General features: G+C 34.1%; 1 protein-coding gene across 9 annotated transcripts in view; it reads right to left on the bottom strand.

The window, feature by feature from the left end:
* The window catches only part of CADPS2 (calcium dependent secretion activator 2), a 292,803-nt gene that overhangs the window by 56,038 nt on the left and 217,838 nt on the right, over window positions 1-18,927 (bottom strand). For 5 of the 9 annotated variants that reach the window (XM_027720819.2, XM_027720827.2, XM_027720821.2 and 2 more), the window contains 5 exons: window positions 18,508-18,631; window positions 15,991-16,011; window positions 4,515-4,618; window positions 2,964-2,972; window positions 774-930 (listed from right to left, as the gene is read on the bottom strand). In XM_027720819.2, coding sequence (XP_027576620.1) covers window positions 774-930; window positions 2,964-2,972; window positions 4,515-4,618; window positions 15,991-16,011; window positions 18,508-18,631 — 415 coding nt within the window. The remainder of the gene's footprint in view (window positions 1-773; window positions 931-2,963; window positions 2,973-4,514; window positions 4,619-15,990; window positions 16,012-18,507; window positions 18,632-18,927) is intronic. The other 4 variants (XM_027720823.2, XM_027720833.2, XM_027720825.2 and 1 more) reach the window with 1 other exon arrangement.

Raw genomic sequence — 18,927 nt, 5'->3', positions numbered from 1 at the left:
TCTTATAAGACTACCCTAAAATACCTACAGGGTTTTCAGCAACCAAATAATTGTTTTAAGTTCATGTAACATCACAACTAGGGATGTGCTTTCTAAACTGAAAATGTAAGATGGTAGGAAAGACACCTGAATATAGGCTTCAGATTTTTCATGTGGATTTTAGATGATCAGACACCCACTTAAAGTGGTGTACAATCCACTGTATAGGAGCCTAACTCTTCTAGGGTCTGCACAAGATTGAACAATTCCTACACCCTTCTGAGCAGCCTTCTAAATTGAGCTTAAATGAGAACATCATGGCTTTTTTATTAAGTTTCTGAAGATGCAGTTGATTCAAGAAAGGATCCAAATGGAACATTTGTTGTGTATATCTTACTCCATTCATGCTAAGCCTACAATACCTTTATAGACATAATGAATCTGGACGTAGTTTACATGGAGGCTTAGAAGGAAACTTTTTTTAAGACTACAACTTTTTTTAAGCAGTATAGATTAAACACAAACTATCAATGCATCTTACACTACTTGGACATAATTGATTCAAAACTGTGTAATTTGTGAATACTAAATGGTTAAGGGATTGCCAGAACAAGGACTGAAATGCTGCAAGAATAGAAAGAAACTTCCAAGAAATGGCGCACCAGGATATGTATCATAAAGATAGACACTGTCACTTTTATTTTGACCATTATATTATTTAGAAACACATTTCTAAAGTGAGAGCACATAAAAAAATATAATACATAGAATATGTAAAAAAATGTAGAACTTACTGTCATTTCTGAGGGCATTATTCAGCAGCTGGAAAAGTGGGAAGCTGTCCCAGGAGTCCTGCGGCTGTGCCTCAAGTGCTGAATCCATATCAACAGAGTACAAAGACAAAAACTTCTCTGCATGCTCAGCCAACAATTCTGGCCACCAAGCAAATGCCTGCAAACATGACAAAATAGATTTACTAAACACGAGTCAAAGGAATGAAAAGTGTTTTTTCTTCGAAAAAATATATCTGAGTATGTCATGTCATGTCCTATCTCATTTGGAGAGGAAGAATGGGCAAAGTGAAAAATGTGAAAATATTTTATAAAACCTTGCATCAAAAATGTAGGAAATCAAACAGGTTATGCTGGGAAAGGTGATATCATCAGAACAAAAATATAACACCAAAAAAACAAAAAAAGGAGTATAAATACCAGAGAGCAAATAATTTGCCAGAGAGCAAATAAAAGCATGAAGGCTTATCCTTGAAAGAATTATTGTATATGCTTCTTTTGTTTTCATTCAATTCTAAAGCTGGTAGTAATCAAATGAATTAATTTGTAAATAAATTTTTATGAATACTTTTGCATTCATTTAGTAATCAGAAGGGATGGTTTTAGTGTAAAATTTTACTCCCTGAAGTCTGAAAAATTTTTTAACAGCTACAGCATGCTTTTTAGTTCCTATTTTTGCCTTAAAGATGTTGGCTTCTCTAAGAAAGGCATCCAGTTTTCTTTCTGCAAATGCTATAAGTACATCTTGAGAAGTTCACTAACGTTTATATTCATTTTCAGTAACTGAACATATTGGAATACACAGTTTTCTCTGGGAAAAAAATTATATTCTTAGATAATCCTAACTTTAAAGAAGAGAAGAAATCTGTGAAAAATAGTGTCAGTAAGTAAAGCCAGCTCCACATCAAAGACATGTAACGATTGTACCTTTTCACTGTCACATAAACCTAGGCTTTTAAAGGTCACTATTGAAGCTGAGCGTTGGGTCAGGGGGACCTGTACGATCCTGGAGTTAAAGATGAAGGTGAAGTGAGTTCATGATATAGGATGAATATCAAATACTGCTGAGAGTGTTTTGCTCAGAGTTTACAAAAATGTCTGAGAGTGAGAAATGCCTACACACAGCAGACAGGAGAATGTCATTGCTTTCAAACTTATGCCACTCATTTTGAATATCTAATTTTGAATATTTTTGAGTTGCCACCATGGAACATATGTAGCTTGATCTACAAGTGCTGAGTCCCCACAACATCAAATAAAGTCACAGAAATTCTCACTTGCATTTCTGAAATGTAAGTCCTAGGTAATGTAGAATTATGTACTCAGGTCTGAAAGTCATCAAATAAAAGACAACTTCTGTAAAGTGATCTACAAGTACGCTTTTGCATCCTGGACTTTCTGATGACTGCCTGTAGTGGTTTCTGACATCGGGAAAATGGAGAAATGATGAATTGGCAAGATGAATTTTTAAAGAAATGCTAAACATCCTCTGCTATTACTGAAAAGTACTTTGTGTGTTTGCAGTGTCAGTATTGAAGGATGAGGACTGGACCATAGTGAGGACAGATGAGGCTTCAAAAACTTTGGCAGGAGTTTGAAATGGAGCCTTTTTCATCAAACTGGAAGAAGTTTCTTATTAATAAATCCTGTATAAATGGGAGTTCATTAAAGCAATAGACCCTAGAAAATAACTGAATGCAAAAAAAATTGTGTACGGGCTTTGGCAGGTGACCCTTCCAGGCATGCAGAACTCCTTTCAGAAAAAGAAAACATTGCTAACTTTTCAAAGCAAAGTAAAACCAAAACTAGAAAATGAGCACACTTTCTCTCCATTTGCTTCACCTTTGCAAATGACACTTTGAACTCAGATAGAAATTTTTCTGATTCTCTCAAGAACTACCCATCATTACTTAGGCAGCAAGGAAGAAGAACAGAGAAAAAATGTTACAGCACAGTCGTTACGGATAATATGTAAACAGGCTAAAAGCAACTCGCGATTGGTGACACACATTCTAGGAGAACAAAATCATTGATTGGATCAAAACAAGAATGAAGTTCTTAGATTTTAGAAGACAGACAAATGTGGCTATACAACATCAGAAATCATCAAAACAGTTTATGCTACAGGTTCAAGACACAGTTCCATGATAAAAGCAGTGAAAAATAATGCTTAGTTCATCAGGAATCACATACCTCTCCTCCCTTTGGGAATCCCCGAAATTTGTAAATGTTATGAATTAAAAAAAAGAAAAAAAATCTAGTATTAAAAGTGTGATATACTATTTTAGAGATTCATCAACTCTACCATCACTGAACATTTCCTTAACATTATGATGTGAAGTCACCACACTTAAAATTCAGTTTTGAGTAGGGAATGTATAATTTTGTGATCTTTTTCACAGATATATTTTAACACTGACATTCCGTATGCTCTATAAATTTTAGTAAAATTGAACATTTATTACATGAATGAAGTCGGAAATAGTCTTAAAATGATCTTTATTCTTTTCAAGCTATCTTAGATGAGATTGAAAACTTTTGCTGAATAGATTTTCCTGAAGACACATGCAATATATTTACTCTTCTGAAAAACACCACATCTCTGACTGCAAATAAGTAGCAAAGAAATGAATTTTTGAACAGAGATGTTTAATCATGCAGGTGTGATTTGATCCTGGGGTTTTTTTGTATTCTTTTCCACAGAAGTCTATTATTCTTAAAGTAATGCAGGTCCTCAAAAGACAAAGACAACAATATATACATTTTATTAAGTAGTCATTACGGTGTAACACAGTGGCAATGGTAGTGTAGAACAGGACCTCCAGGGAATTAATTTCAAATCATCAAAACAGCTGTTTCTTCAGTGTAAAATAAAACATCTATAACAAGTTCACACATGACAGATGTAAGCTAAAAACTAGATTCCACAGTGTGATATAAAGCCAGATGTTTTGAATGATCATATTTTATAACTATATATTCTAAATAATGTTTATTCCTTTGCATATTTTAAAAAAATATTGAGTTTTTGAGAACATTTTAAAAACAACTTCCTGAACCTTAGAAAACTGTATTTATTAATTAAATGTCTATAACATATAAAATTATGTGTTTCTGGCCAAGTTTATTTTTGTAATTCCTTGATATAAAAGGTGTCATAATTCCAAATATTGTGGTTTCTGCATCATGAAGCAAAAGACAAGAGAGTAAGAAACATAAAATTGTTCTATTTTATTTCTTCTACCCTACAATGCCATTTTAAAGAGCACAAGTTTGAAAGCATACTTTTCCAATAAACAGAAGAGTAATGTGAATGCAATTACCATAACTATCATTATTTTTAGATCTATAATCTAGATCTGTACAGCATGATGAAAACAAGCATTCAGTTACATTTTCTTTCTATTTTGAATGAGAGGTGAAAAGTTGGAAGGAAAACTGTATAAGGCTACGAATATTTTCCAAACCATTTCACCACCTCCAGCACAAAGATGCTTTCTCTTTTTTATGCTCTTTAATTTTCATTTCTAAACCTACAGTTCATTCAAGCGAATTCAAGTAGAGTTTTATTTCACTTCACTTTTCATAAGCTTCAAGTCTCTTATTCCTCTGTAAATGTGAACTGCCTTAAACATATGTCAGAAAGTAAAGCTAAAATGTTTCTTGACACACTTGCTTCACATCAGGGGAGAAAAAAATCTAGGAACAAACCATCCTCTACAGCAAATGCAGCTACAGCCTCACCTCTGAATGATGCTCTTCATTTTGCTGCAATACTTCGATACAGAGTTCTGCAAGGTGAAGAACCTCTTCCAGTTTTCTAGCAGGTGTTGCTTGGTTCATGGTCTCTATATGAATATAAAATGCAAATTGAAATTGCTTTAGTTACAAATATGATTTACAGTAAGAGAAAATTATGTCAGAAACTAATAGGAATGGTGCAAAGTGACAATTCTCTGAACTATAAGCAATTTCAAACGTTAAGGATAATCATTTAATACACATAAACAGAGTGTCCAGATCACAAGAAAGAGAAAATACTTAACTCACAAAAGCATCACTGATCACTGTAAACATTATCTATTTAATATATGAGAAATAAGAGGTGCATCAGTGATGCTCAACTTCTGCAATAAGGAAGTCCTTTTTCTTTCTAAAGTCATATATACAAAGACAGCACACAGTAGAGACCTTTTTTGTTATTGTCAGTACCATCTCATTCTTACCAGATGACTCATTACTGTCATCAGCAAGATTCACGTGTTTTGCAGCAGTCAAAAATTCCAAATGTTTCATCTAAATAAGATGTTCCATTTTAGGCATATTTTAAAAATAGGAAAAGTGCAAACCACAATAATTCATACAACTAATTTCTAATAATTAATTATTGAAATAACTAATTTTCTACTTGCTGTTCAGCAATGAATAAATATGCATTCTTTTCAGTACCATAATGAAAAGTAGCATTATAAAATAAGGATGTTATAACATAATTGACACAAACCAAATAAAAACTCCACATAAAAGAAGCATAAATGCAAAAGTCCCAAAAGACATGAGGGTCACTCATTCTACACAGTAGACTTCAAAAAGAAAGGAAACATCAAAGGTAAAACAACTGTAACTAAAATTCATACAAGGAAATTAAACACTGATTAGTTTTCAATTAAAAAAAATAATCATAGGACTAGATCTCAGAAAGAGTCATGGAAGATAAAGGAAGAGTCCAACTGAAATTTTTTACAATCACAGTTTAATCAGTAAAAGTAATTTGTCCAATTACATAATTTGCATTGTTACGAGTAACTTTAGCATTAGCTATCGAAGCTTGTTTGCTTAACAATGCTTGTTTTGCTAAAAATAAACTATGGGATGGATGGAAATGATGTACAATATAATCATACATAAAGTATGGTCACATTAATCAGCTTTGCAGACGACTTATGAAGCTGATAATAAAATGTCAGTGAGGGTCTCAGGAATCCTATTTTCTCATTTTTTGTGCAAGTTCATGGATCATATGGTAGCAACTTACATGAATACACATCTTCATATATAGAAAATTCTGCTGAAATTTCTGTCCAACTTCGCATTCATCATGACATAGAACATTAGCAGATTAATTAAACAATTTACATAATCTCCCTGGTCTCAGTAAGAATATCAATCTGCATGCAATAAATGTTTTTAACAGTTAACACTTCTGGCAGGTCAAAGCAACTTTCCAGACATTTTAAAGGCAGGTGATCTTGTCCAGTTCTTCAGCACTAACACACTGATGCATAGTACAGTGATAAAATATACAGCTTTGATGCAATCTTTGAAGAAACATTGGATTAGAATGTCCAGTAAATATCTACTTCACGGTAAATTAAAACCCACATTGTTTTCAGGAAAAAACAAAGCAGGCAAACTATTTATTGAAGCAACTAAGAAGAATTTTTTCGAATCTTATTAAAATAACCATATAACCAGACACATTGAAATAATATGTTTTCCAAAACCACTATCTAACTCAAGAAAGACTTATTGTAGGAACATGGGCCAAGCCCAAAATGTAGACCAGGACACAAAATTACATTCATAATGCCAAGATCACTGTTATCAACACTGTACTGTATTGAATTTGCAATTTTTATACTATAGAACAATTTTACGAATATAATAACAACTATATTGAATCAAGTGAGATTAGGAAGGATTGGTCTAGTCCCTATTATTAAGGTTATAGTATACAGACTACTATTGGATTCAAACTAAACCCGTGGTTTCTACACTTATCCTGGACTGAAACTACTGTTTCCTCTAGTGGTCAATGTCCTCTCTGCCCCGAACACACAGCAAGTACTATTCATACATAAACACGCATAAACGACTAATTTTATTTCGAATTCACCCTGATTTTCATTACCTTACTACTAACCAAGTAAACAAAATAATCGCATTCGCAATGGCATTCATTCCTAATGAAACTAAATAAGCTGTAAACTATTCAAAAATTATATCCTAGAAGGGCTCCTCTAAATTATTAAGGAAGTAATTATAATAATTATATTGAATCTCATGTTACATTTTTGCATTCTCCTTCCTCACTACGGAGAGCAGGAGAAAAAAGATTTACTAGCTAACTGTGAGATTATCCCGCACCACCACTCTGATGAGATCGTGATGAAGAGAAACATTGTCTCAGGCAAGTACCAATTCAATTGAGCAGGGCACTAATGAAACTCAGTTCTGATCATATGTGCTGAAGTGAAGAATTTTGATCAGAAATGGAAATGAATGGAGAGTCTGGTTTTTTTGGTGTGTTTGTCTGAAAGGCATCATAAGCCTAATAAAATGAATGATGAAAGACGGGATCAGAAGTGTTCCCACACAGGCAATATGGGAATACAGTGTTCCCTAAATGGGAATACTTAGGAAGGAGAAGACCTACTTATGATCAGGCATGATGCTGCCATAAGAATAAATCAGTCATGATAAATTATTTAAAATAGAAACTGTAATTTTCAGTCATTAAGGGACTAATGTTCAGGATTAGTTTCTTCAACAGAATTAGCATGTTTAGGAGGAAAGAGAGTAAGAAAATTGTAAATATTCCTTTGAGGTGAGTATGGTAAGTTTCTGAATGATGTTTCATGGAGGAATGACTAAAAATGTGGGAAACATTCGAATTCCAGTTTCACTTTTCATAAAACTCACCATGCTATTTACTATTTACTAGCTTACTCTGAAACAATTTATTGCTTGCTAAAAACAAACAAATTACTCTTGATGTTTCATACAGCTTTTCGCAATATTTTAAAAATCATGATTTTCCTATGAAATTTGTTCATAAGAAAAGGTGGCAGAGAATTGCACTCACTCTCCATCCTTGGACAAATCTCTCTAATTTTGTTGTCATTTACTTATTCACAGAATAAATCACTTCAGACAATTTCTTCTGGATGCTATATACTTCCCTACATTTCACTTAAGCTTCATCTGAAGCTTCCTTTTCCATTTCTAAGTTACCACATCAGCTAGTCATTTTTCTCTGTAACTAAAGAGTTTTCACTTTCAAATTCTAGGCAGTATGTTTTATGGATAACCACCATTTACATGGGTATATAAACAAGGGGCTATGAAGTAATTTGAAAAAAATTAAATACTCACTTTTTTTTTTTTTTTTTTACTAAGCAAGTAATATATACGAAATATGAGTAGCAATAAATTCTTATCTGGAAGTTTTAGAACCTCCAAAATACCTGAAAAAAAAATTCTGTGCTTGGCTTTGTAAGCATAAAAGAATTATAGGAATAGAAATCAGTGCTGTCAGTTTTCATTATATTCATGATGTCTTTCTTCCCACAATTACTAAGGGTTGTTAAGATGTGTTTACACTGCTCAAACTAACAAGTTGCAGTGGGAGTCGAGACAGTAAATATCCTGCTTGACATCTTTTAGAAAATAAACAGAAAAAGCCATCAATCATCTGTTTTCATCTTTGGTTTCTGCTGAAACAAAAAAGCAAACCAGGTTTTGCAAATAATGATGCTTTCTCAAGTATGCATTACCAGTGAATCACAAAGGTACCGAGAAAATATTGTCAAATGAGCTAAGTTAACTGACTAAACCACTGCTGAAATGAAAAAGTGACTGCTTCATGGACTGATTGAGCCTAGGGCCACAAGGGACTGTCAGATCATCCAGTCTCACCTGCTGTGTCATACAGGTCTGGGAACTTCTCACCAGTCCTCCTTTCCTGAGACAATCAGGATGTCTAAAACCTAACAACACTGTCTCTAAAACCTAACTTAAGCTTGTTTTCCAGAAGAGAGTTTATCTTTGAAGACAAATGCACAATTCACCTCTTTCATTTTCTCCCCAGCATGTAAGCTGCTAAACATGTGTGATTAATTTCTCATTGACATTTGCTGAGCACAGGAATCTGCTGATTAAAGAGGCAATTTTCCTTGGTTATGAATACAGTGCAGCTATGACATTCCTGTCTATGGCCTGCCAGTCTCCCCCCACTGACACAGCATACATCTCTTACTGGTTTTCCCTGCCTAGTATTTCATCCATCCTCCTTTTCTTCAAACAAGCATATCCAGAACAAGACACTCAGGAGAGTCAACCTGTCTCAAGGCCAGAGACCAATGGCAGGGGTATTGGAAAAAATGCAAGTATGCTAAGAGACCCCCAAGTTCACAGTCTCGTTGGGCTTACAGAAACCTTCACATTCACATCCAGAGGGGTGGATGTGGCTGGAGACTTCTGGGGTGATGCTGCAGTTTAGAATGAGGTCCAGCTCATTTTATGTGAAAGTGCAACAGAACATCCAGTTCGCATTTTGATCCTTCGTGTAAGACAACTGGCATTTGTTTTAATTTTCATCAGCACTGTTGCTCTGGTTGCTGGCAGCACTCAGGAGTTGTGCTACTGAACATTAAAGCTACCAGCATTAAATAAAGCCTGGAGAAAGTGCAAGATGTCTAATAATGGAGGGGTCTGAAGATCAACTAATTTGTTTCTATGCATGTGCCAGAATTAGATGCAGGGAAGAGCAGATAATGCAATGACTGTCTGCAGTCAAACTCTTTCCAGGATATACTGCATGGCTTAAGCAAGTTTTGGAGTTCCTGAAAGAATTTGTCTGTATAGATATTCCGTAGGGGGACATAAATCTTGCCAAGGAATCTGACTGGCCCACTCCAAATAGGAACCTGAGAGTGAGCTCATATTGATGCAGAGAGGATGACAGGGACACCCCAAAGTAAAACAGGAATAATATCATTTGATTATACAGATGCATCATAATTTGGGCTTTACAGATCCAACTCTGTTCCAGTAGGGCCCAGTACTTTGATCTTTTTCACATGTGAAAATCGCAAGATTGCTTCTAGACTTGTATCAAAAGCAGTACAAATATCAATAAACTGGAGCTAATATGTTACTAAACCTTAACTGACTCTGAAGAGTTAATCCACAACTAGGATAATCCACCCACAGATAATTTAGATTTGACTGTACTGGATTTTCTTGCAACTTCTCACAGAATTAATTCTGCATGAAAAAGTACAGAGGGACATCTGGGAGGCCATTCTATATTTTTCTGATTAAAAAATAAAAATTTATCCCTAGATGAATAGTAGAATTTAACTTAATTATGAAGTTGAAACCAGTCTGTCCAAAACTGCTTTCTAAAAATTCAATAGCATTTTAAATTCTATAGAAAAAAATTAGAATCAATTATCATTATCAGCTATGTACAGAGCGATTATGAGATTCGTAGAAAGTTAGAGTTTACATCTCTTAGCCCACAACCTATCATTTTATAAAGTGGGTCACACTACAATATTTTCAGGTTTTAAAAATTTATCATAGTATTCACTTGCATTACCTTTATGGGGCAATCACAGGTTTTGGTTTTTTTTCTCTGTGTTTGGGTTTTTTGTATTTTTTTTTTCAAGAAGAGGAATCGGCTCATGGAAAAGCACTGGAACAACAAATTTGAAAAGGTATAAACAGCTGAAAAAAGGCAGAGATTAAAAGAAATCTCCTTTTTTATTGCTGTTCAAAGCATTTTTTGATTCTTTGTATTCTGGTTCTGACAGCACAGACACATGCAGTTGGTATTTTCTTTCTTTCCCTCACTTCTAATTTCTCTTCAAAGGGGGAAAGAACTGGTGTTCTCAGCAGTTTCTGATTCAGTGGAATAAAACTCAGACATAAGAAACATGGCAAACTGCAAGGCTCCATGAATGAAGAGATTTGAATAACTCATATACTAGATGAAGAGAAAACTGTCACTTGAAAGTGCAGACTTAGTAAAAAGTATTTTTAAAAACCAGAATAATCTTAAGAGTCTAAATTTTAGAGACCTGCTGAAAAATGACAACAACAACACTAATGCTGGTAGGTAGGGAGAAGGAAAAAGAGATACAATTATTAACTGAAACAAATTTAAAAAAAAATTACTAATTGAGGGCATAAAATAAACAGAAAACAGAATGAAATGTAACAGATTTGCAAAGGTAGGTTGAACTAGACTTGTGCAGCAGCTTTTCTTGATAGGATATTTTCTTATAAAAGAAATTCAGTAGATCTCATCTATTCTGACTATTAAAGTATTTGATACTGTGCCTCATGGGAAAAGTATCAGTTAAGCTGAAAAAAATGAGGATTAAAAAAGAAACTATGTGTTGGATAAAGAAGATGTTTCAAGTGAGAGGCAACAGGTCATGTTGAGAAAGAGCAAAGAAAAGTTTCTTGAGGGATTCCTTGAAGATTAATCTTCAGGGAAGATTAAGCTTCCTTAATATTTTCACCAATGACTTTAGAATAAATATTAGGAGTGCACTGATAATGTTGTAAAACACTGGTAATAGATAGCAGGGTCAAAATGCAGTAACAAGAATTGGATAATTCCAAAGAATGGGAGAGAGAAACATTAAAATACGTTAAAGAATTAAAGAAAAACATATTAAACTGCTTTAAGAAGGAGAGCAATACATTTTGACACATGAACAGCAAAAACATTTGCTACAAAGTGGGAATATGTCAGCTGGAAATGATCAGGACTCTGAAGACTGGGTTGAATTAACTTTTCACAGAGCAGCTGTGTGCCACAAGCACGATACAGACATCAGAAGACAAGTGTTCCTTGAATATATTAGATGAAGCATTTCTGCTATAACAGTACTGCCAGTACTGTGCAAGGCATGTCATAGGGATGACTTTGCACAGTTCAAGAAATCCAATGTTCAAGAAGGTGAAATTCAAACTTTAAAAAGAAAGACTCCTAAAATGATAAAAATGAAGAACTGGAGGCTAAAAATCTGAGACAAGGTGATGAAAGCCTAGGTTGCATGAGTATGAAACTCTTGTCTAAAAATGCGCCACAGGGCATGCAGGAACTGGAGATGATGAAATGCTAATGAAGGATGGAACTATCCCTTCCGCATTTGGGACACAGGACAAGGCTAGCATGCTAAAAATTGGGAACTAATTTTAATGTAAGGTGATTGATACACGTATAGATCAAACTGGACTTGGAAGGATGCTCATGTGGCTGAAGCAGGGGTTGGAAAAGGGGAAGCACAGTGGCAAAGACAGACTCAGCCCTAGTGTTAAAAGAGGATGTAGGTATGTTTACAAGAGTATCAGGATGTGAACCTAACAATCCAGTTCTTTTACAGACTTCTGCTCCAAAACTGAAATCAGGGATGTTTGCCCATATCCCCTTCTTTCCATTTAGTTGCACAACAAACAGAGACCAAGAAGATGCTATGCCACTGTGCAACTCATTCACTTTTGTTTGTTCAGTGAAATGAACATGCATGGAGAGCTTTAATCAAGTCCTCTCCAGGTACAATGACTCTCCACTTGCCTTCTCAGCTTCAATAATGTTTGTAGTGTTCTTCTTTTTAAGTCAGACAGATCCTTCTGAGCCTTGAGGGAATTTACATCCTTTAGAAACTTACATGTAATGAGTATGTTAATGATCGATGTCTTTCAAAAAACAGCAAACTGTTGAGTTGCTCCTGACCTTCTCTTGTATGGAGTTAATAGTTATTCAGCCTTTGGCAGTCTGTCTGACAGAAACAAATATTGGGATGACAACTGTGATTTGTCTTTGAGCAATTGCACACTACACAGTAACTATCTGCCCTGATTTTAATGGAATTTATTCCCATTCCTTTCAATCAAACTGTTTGGCAGAAGGAGTGCAGTATAGTGAGTTACTACAGTATTTTAAAAATATTGAGTTAAAAGACAACTACCTAATAAGTCAAATCTTTACAATCTGTCTATTGCCTCAGAAATTAATCGGTGGACAATGACAGTTCAATTTACAGCCATTTACCACTTTAATCCCTAACCCAGTCCTTTTGTATCTGTACAGCAAGGTAATGTCCCTGTGCTCAAAAATGTATCTATGTGTAAGTTTCATTCACTTCTCAGACAATAACAGAAGCAATAGCAGAGTTAATTACTCCTCAGCTATTCAGATTTAAAATAAATTTAAATGGGGAAAAACATTAATTTCTGAGAAGGAATAAACAATGTATTTTAATACTCTGTGTGTTAATGGATGTGTGTAAAATATAAGTAAAAAATAAGAAATCTGTATAAGGAAGGCCATCTTTTTTGAAGGAGAGAGAAAATAAGTGAGGGAGGCATGCAAATTTCTATAGGCTCTTCATTGGAAGTATACAAAATGCATGTAAAGAATGCTATTTGTCTCTGGCCTCAGAATGTAACAGGTCCAGTTATGTTCAAGATTATCTATAGGAAGAATTAATGAAAGTTAAATGCTGAATAAAACAGGAAAACATGCCATACACAAAATGATCAAAAAAGTACTTTCAGGTAGTAAAGTCTCAAAGGTGGCATATGCTGAAATGAAAATGGGTTATACTTAAACAGAGATCTTCCCATATTGATGATGTGATTCATATCCTTGACAAATTATAAACCCTTCCTGCAAACTACAAGGGCATCATATGAGAGTTCTTAGATACAGTTCAAAATTATAATAGTAGGTTTGCTGGTATTCTCCTCATAATGGCAATTATACTGAGTAGCAGATTAGCTACTCCATGAGAATTTCAGCTGTATGTGTAATAAGGAATGACATGCTGAACCCTGTCATTGCAAATGTAATTTTTGTTAAAAAAATCCGTTCCATATTCATAACAGTACAACGACAGGGGAGTGCTAAATAAAACGTCATCCTGACTGTAAACAAATATTGTTGATGGAAGTACTGCTTATACCACCATGTCTGCCATTAAGAACATAACCACCGTCTTCGGGAAAACATTCAGAGTCTTGTTCAATTGAGACTGAAAATGAGAGCACTTGGAGAATAGACCTAGGAACCTGGCAACCACACTGCTGAGAAAGGATTCTCTCAACAAAAAGAATTTGCATGTTCACCTCTGTATTACCTAACAAGGACACTCCTGCAATTCTTTATATAGTAGCTATTGCACAAGCCAAAGGGTAAATAATAGTTATCAAGAAATAGTTCTTCCTCATTTTTCACGAAAATGCAACATATGGTATTAGGGCTAAGCATATTGCACATCAAGTTCATTATGAAATCTGTAGGAGTCCAGCTAGTGACACCAACAAGAGCAGGATTTGGCCCCATTAGCCAGGCTAAAATGTAATTTTATTGGGATTCCCTTCAGTGACTTTATCTTTTGCATCAGAGAAATGGGTTCAATGGTACACAAATTTCTGGTGAACACAGTCTATTTACTCCTTTCTATAATTTTTTTTCTGGGTTTCTGATGAATTTTTAGTTGCATTTTTAGTCAGAACTCATATTTAATTAAGAAACTAAATTATAGACACAGCCTAAAAACCTCTGGCTTCACCTAACTCACATAGTGAATTTCTGTTTACTCAATACATGTGATAGCCTCTCATCCATTCTCTAATCTAGTTATTTGCCAGGTCACTTAAGGGACAGCTTTGCTATCCTATCTTAAGAACATGGCAATGGTTTCTTTCAAAGCATGGATAAACCTAATGTAAAATGACTGAAATCAGGTGTAGCCTTTTTTTTTTTTTTTTTCTGTGCCTGTAACTATGTCATCTGTGCTTAATGGTCTAGGTTTCTGACATAAAGAGCCTGAGAAAGAATAATAAGGGTGTGTCACAAGGAAGATTTGCACTGGAGGTGATACACATCATATAAAAGTGTAGAGATGAGGTTTTAGAGTGCAAAGGTCAAAGGACACACTCCCTAATATTACTTTTCTCATTCCACAAATTAATTTCAACAAATTAATTTCTGAACTTCCAATTTTAAGAGATATTTTCTTTAATACCTACAGGTGTAAAAATAGCGACTGGAATTATTTGTTCTATCTAGCTTTAGGTATCTTACCTAGAAGGGAAACTGTCTTAGTTTGTAATAATACAAATATTTGTATTTGATGGTGTGAGATAGGTCCTTTCACAGAGAAATTGTTGAAGGATCCTCCGAACACTCTGAATCGTCTGCTTAAGGAACCTCTCCCCATTGATCAGAGGGGGTCAGTAGATTCCCTGAGCAATCCTATCAACTCATCCTAACAGACTGTAGTAAAAATAGCCATACCACCAGTGCATTGTCGGCTCTCTTTTTCTAAGATTTCCAAATAGATCTCTTCTCTTTACAGGGCATTTAAAGCTTTCAAACAAAAATCAGTGAAAGTTTTGGAAATTAGTGGAATCTTTGGAATCTTTAGTTATGAACACAGACTTCAAAAGAAGTAGTTTTATTAATCTGCTACTATTTTTCAAGCTCCTCATTGCCAAGGAGCTCCTCTTTGAACTACATCCACGCAATCTTTATAGTCATCACACCAGTCTGTCTTTCCAGATGGAAAATTATTTCATCCTGAGAGTACTACCAGGTCAATGCCCCTTCCCATAACAGTGGTTGATATTATTTGTGAAACCCCCCAAAGCATCATGATCAATCTTTCTTCGGGTATGTGCATATGTCAGGTGAGAAAAAGCAGTATGCACATCTATTTCATAGTGTATATAGGCACAATTCCTCATATTTTTATTCAGCCAGTACCACTTAGTCACAAATACTACTTAGCTGTGCTCTTTGTATGATGACTTTTAAGTATCGGGATAGAAGTACTAGAAAAACCTTTTTTTTACTACTGAAGAATATACACCATATTAGCTTCTATAAAATCAGGAACACAAAGAACTACCATCCTCGCAAGATTCAGCTGTAACTAGAAAAATACACATATCACTGAACAAAGCCATATCAGAGAAATGCAAAACCAGTTTTACAAAATTAGTTCTCCTAGCAAGACCTTCATCAATAAATCCAGCAGTCCCCTTATGAAACAGATACAATTGTTGCTGATTACTATGAAATTACATTTCTTTAAATACACAAACTGATTTTGAATTTAACAGACAAACTTTCTGCCATCATTTAGGTATATCTCTTTCACAGAAACTACAATTGCATCATATTCCAAACCAGAAAATTAGCTTAATTGCTGATAAATATGTACAGCATAGTTAAGTATCAGTGTAAATGAAGAATTCATGGATTATACTACAACAAAATTAATTTTAATGTTCACAAATATTCTGGTCAGTATCTTGGTATTGTAGAAATTAACAAAAATAATAAATAATAAAACAACAGACACAACACACTACATCTGTAATACATGCAGACATGCACACAAATAGTAATCACCTGAGTCCTTTTCTGCTGTTGCTAAATAGAAAAAAGAAAAAAAAAAGAGAAGAAAAACATCATTACAGAAATTAAACTAATTTAATTTAATTAGGGAAGAAAAAATACCACATAAGGAGGTAAAAATCTTCTTAAAATCTTGAGTGCATCACACAAGGGAGGAGTTTTGTCAGGTGAAGAAGAAATGGTGTATGTTTTTAAGTAGTATATGTGTATTTACTAGTCCTATATAGTCCTTATTTCAGGCTCACACACTGAGCTTGCATCCATATTGTCTTGGAAGTTAGAAACATAAATAATAGTAAAAGAATACAAGAAACTAAGAATATGAGAATATTAGTTTTACTAGAACCTTATTTTCATCTGCTTTTTAGGTACTTACTATTGGTCTATAGCTGATATTATCATGTAACAGTTACATTTTGACTGACTGATATTATGTTGTTCACTGAAGAAATATTCAAAGGAGAAAAATCTCCAAAATGTATGACAGCCACATTTTGAGAAATTCGGGAATATTATAAAGACAAGGACTATATGCTTTCTGTATGCAATTTGGAGTAAGTATTTAATACATACACTAACATAAATTACTTTCAAGAGAAGAATGTAACTTTAGTGCACAGATACAATAATGCTTCTATAAACCCAAAGAAGCAGAATGGAATCTATTGCTGAAAGCTATTACAATTATATGGATAAAAATGTAGAATGCTTGTAATGACCAGAGTACAGAAGGGGACCTACACAGGTCTCATCACTACTGAAAACCAGTGCATTAAATTTTCTGATATTATGATGCTGGAGCCCTTCACTTTCAAATAGCATTCCACATTATTCTCAGAAAAGTACTTAACTTATTTCTTGTTATATATGCAATGATCTATTGTGCTTTGAGTTTACAACTACATGAATGTAAAAATACTTAAAGAAATCTAGTTGTGTTCTAATCAAAAGGCAATAAATCCAAAAAGAAATTTGCAAGTCAAAATATGGGCAACAGTTTTGTGTGCTGTTACATCTTACTGCAGTGCTAACAGTGTGCATACTTTAAAGTCCAAACTTTGCTACTTTCAGTGGAAGTCCCACAGTTTAAAATCTTAGGAAAAGATGAATTTACACCACTGCAAAAAACTTTTCCAAATCATTTTATTGTCAGTGAGTTTATATATCTTTTGCAAGCTTCTGCCATATTGAAAAAAATATTTCTATTTTTATACCCATTTTTTCAACAGGTTTGCAATGTGACTTAAATACTGAACATTAAAAATTCCCTTTCTGAATACAGAAAGATAAAAAATAATGAAAACAGTTATTTTTTTCTTTTCATTTTCCAGAATAGATTTATTATTCATCCTTTTTTCTTTAACATAACATGATATCATAATTAATTATGATAAACTGGTTACTAAGATGGTTTCATGTTGTTACTTCCATGATATAATACTGGTTGCCATAGTGATGAGATGGGTCTTTTGTTAATCCCTTGTGAGATTGGTTAACTCATATTTTTCAGAGAATTTGAGCAGAAATGAAAAAAATCTTGGCTTTACAATATTGCTAAACAGATGAAGCTTCTTCATTTTGCTGCTATGCTAACATTATTTCTTCTAGTGTATTGCTAGAAATATATGCTATTAAAAATGCATAAAAATTAGCATTTTTTAAAAACAGAATTCATCTTTCAATATTTCCCTATAATTAACTTTATCTCCAAAAAGCAGTTATATAGATGTGCATACAGTTTTCTACTCCTGAGTATATCTGTACAGGCGTATCTCAGGCTTTTTTTGCTTTATACAGAATAAGAGATGCGTCTTGACAAGACTATTATGATTTCCTTTTTGTTCTACATAAGGATTACAAATAGTAAAATGAAACTGTGTATCCTTGTCATTTTTTTTTGTCATTTTTTACTTAATTTCATTATTTACTTTCTAGAACATACCTAAATTCCAGAAAAACTTCTGATTACCTTCAAACCTAATATTTTGTCCCATTAATTAATTTAGACAATCAGGATGTAATTAAGGTTTTAATAATAAGATTATTATTATACATCTGACAACACAGCAGTAAAAATAAATAACATTTATCTATCTGTGTGCCTTATAAATACTTTAGAAAAGCATCTATACTCAGAGTTTTCAAATTTCATAGTAGTGACACTGCTAAGGAAAGAATTTTCTGTCAGCAGTTTAATTACTAGAAATAGTTAGAGAAATAAAAAATAACCCATAAACAACCTCTTAGATTTATGAAAAACTCAAAAGTAAGAACAAAGGGCAACTTAAATTAGGAAGTTCTAGTCTTTCATTCAAACAGGGTCCCAGGAGGCATATTAAGGCAATGAATAGGAAAAAGCCCCACAGTTCACCAGCTGAGATTTTAATGAGACATTTCCCCTTGCTGTGGAAGGGGTTTATTCTAGAAAGGGAAAAGGTTGCTCTTAGAATATGTAGTTAATAGGCATTGTTGGCTTTTACAGCCATTTTGGCAGTAGATTGCTGTACTAACCTTCTATTTTGGCATATTCTGTAAGTCGAGTGTAATTGATCAAGGCAGCCTTCTCCAGACATTTTTTAACCACTTTCTTCACCTCTTCTGCTGGTATGGGCGTGGCAATATCTTTCATTAAAACCTATGTCAGAGACAATTATACCACTTGATTACAATCATTACCCAAACCCCACAGGAAAATGATAAGAGTATCCTAAAGTTACTACAGATCTGATAATGATTAAAGGCAGAAATCAAAAAGGAACTATTTCAGCTGGTGGAACCAGATATTCATCTTTGAAGGTTTCTGTTCAACCCTGGTTTGACTGCCTACTGTCTGGCATCTTGCAGCCTGCCAGTCAGTTTTAGTTTGGGTGATGTCAAGACCAGTATAACAGCAGCATTCCGTGGATGGGCTGGATCATGGTTACCACCAAA

The sequence above is a fragment of the Pipra filicauda genome, unplaced genomic scaffold, assembly GCF_003945595.2.
Source record: "Pipra filicauda isolate LSUMZ 115617 unplaced genomic scaffold, ASM394559v2 scaffold113_size4260070_pilon, whole genome shotgun sequence".
Classification (NCBI taxonomy): Eukaryota; Metazoa; Chordata; class Aves; order Passeriformes; family Pipridae; genus Pipra; species Pipra filicauda.
Note: the sequence above shows the minus strand (reverse complement) of the source record. Positions and strands in the feature narration are given on the sequence as shown.